The 1,749-nt window shown below is 19.7% G+C and overlaps 1 protein-coding gene across 1 annotated transcript in view; it reads left to right on the top strand.

Annotated features, from left to right (window-relative positions):
• The window catches only part of LOC102678422 (trafficking kinesin-binding protein milt), a 30,294-nt gene that overhangs the window by 2,603 nt on the left and 25,942 nt on the right, over positions 1-1,749 (top strand). Inside the window, exon 3 of the mRNA XM_006624016.2 lies at positions 931-1,117. Within this exon, the coding sequence (XP_006624079.1) occupies positions 1,058-1,117 (60 nt within the window). The 5' untranslated portion in view covers positions 931-1,057. The remainder of the gene's footprint in view (positions 1-930; positions 1,118-1,749) is intronic.

The raw sequence follows: 1,749 nt of genomic DNA, 5'->3' as shown, positions 1-1,749 counted from the left end.
ACATTTTTTTTTTTTCTTCTCTATTTTTTTTTTTTTTTACAAATTTTACAAATTTTTATAAATTTAATTATTATTTTTTAAAATATTTTTGTTATATTTTTATCTTTCATAATTTATATAATAAAGAATGTAAATATACATGCGCGGTTTCACAAAAAGTGTTAAAAAAATCAATTTGTTTTTGAATATGATTGTACATACAGTTTTATCAACTTATGTCAAGTGATAACGAGAACGGAAAAAGACAGTTTAATATGTAAGGATCGAGGTATTCAGAAGTTATTTAAAAGTTGGCAAGTTTCACAATATCTGAAAAATCATTTGTTTTGCCTTATAATATTTAATTTTTTATATAATTTTTAATTTCTAACAAAGAAATAAATATTCAGTTTAAAGTGAGATCTAAGTGAAAGTTGAGCATTTTTGAAAATTATTATTTTTATCCATATTATTTAATTTTTATATGAATATCATATTAATTTTTTTATAGACATAATTAAAAAATTTTAGTGTAATTATGGAAAGATAAATATCGATCTAATAAAATCTCTGTTATCAATTTATATTTCGAATAATTCGAAATCAAAAAAACAAATAAAAAAATCTATTTGAATTAAAATTTAATAATAATAATTATTAAAATAAATAATTAAAATAATAATAATAATTAATTAAAATAATATAAAATAGACAAAAAAGTTTCTTAATCGTTTTTTTTTTTCATTCGTTTAATTTTTCATTATTTTTGTTGAATAATTGAAAAAATTGATTTTTTTTTTATATAAAAAAGAAAGATAATTCTATCCGAAAAATAACAACGTATAATAGTTTTTATGTCAAAAATCGGACAAACGTGTCGTGAAAAATATTCTTGGAGGTGATAGTACAATTTTAAAATAAAATAAAATTTGTATTAAAAATGTTGCTTAGAGGGATTGCATTTGCGGAAGCAAGACGAAATTCCGCTAAACGTATTTTAAAACCTCAAAATTCAATTTGTGAAAAGGATAACGCTGAATTGACTTACGATGGAGTCTTTCAATATAATTTTGGATCAATGGCAAATTCGTATTCGCAATCAATCGGTGGATATAGTCCTCTTTCTTCTCTTTCTCTCGTAAGTTTTTTTTTTTTATAGCTAAAAATATCTAAAAACAGTAAAGATAAACAAATTTTGTAGAAAAACGTAAAATCATTGTGAGACTAAACATCAATTAAATGTTTTGTTATTTTTATATTGTATGAATAAAATTCTATAACATTGAACAATGAACGTTGAATAATGCTGTTAGAATTTTTTTTTTTTGAATTCTTTAAAACAAAATAAAATTGGCAAAGGATTGTATTTTAAATATAGATTTATTTGATTAAATTGTTCATGGAAAGAAATCAGAGATCAATATTTATTTGAATATATACGTGTGCATGTAATATTATTATATTATATATTTATATTGCTATAATAATATAAAGTTAGTGGCAAAAAGTTGTGCTTCATTTTCATCAAAAATTTTATTTTTATTCAAATAAAATATTATTAAATTTTTCCATAAATTTATGATATTCTTTGTCAAAAGAATTGAAAAGCTATTTTAATATTATCTTACATGAAATAAATTTTACATTACCATAGGTCTGCACAATTTATTTCATTTTAGAATTAGTTTATTCAACTTATTATAATATAATTTTATTTTATTTTACTCTGAAATCTTTTCTTCGATTAGATATCGTAACTTCATATAATTA

Source organism: Apis dorsata, unplaced genomic scaffold, assembly GCF_000469605.1.
Source record: "Apis dorsata unplaced genomic scaffold, Apis dorsata 1.3 scaffold_983, whole genome shotgun sequence".
Lineage (NCBI taxonomy): Eukaryota > Metazoa > Arthropoda > Insecta > Hymenoptera > Apidae > Apis > Apis dorsata.
The sequence above is the reverse complement of the archived record's forward strand: the minus strand, read 5'-3'. Positions and strand labels throughout refer to the sequence as shown.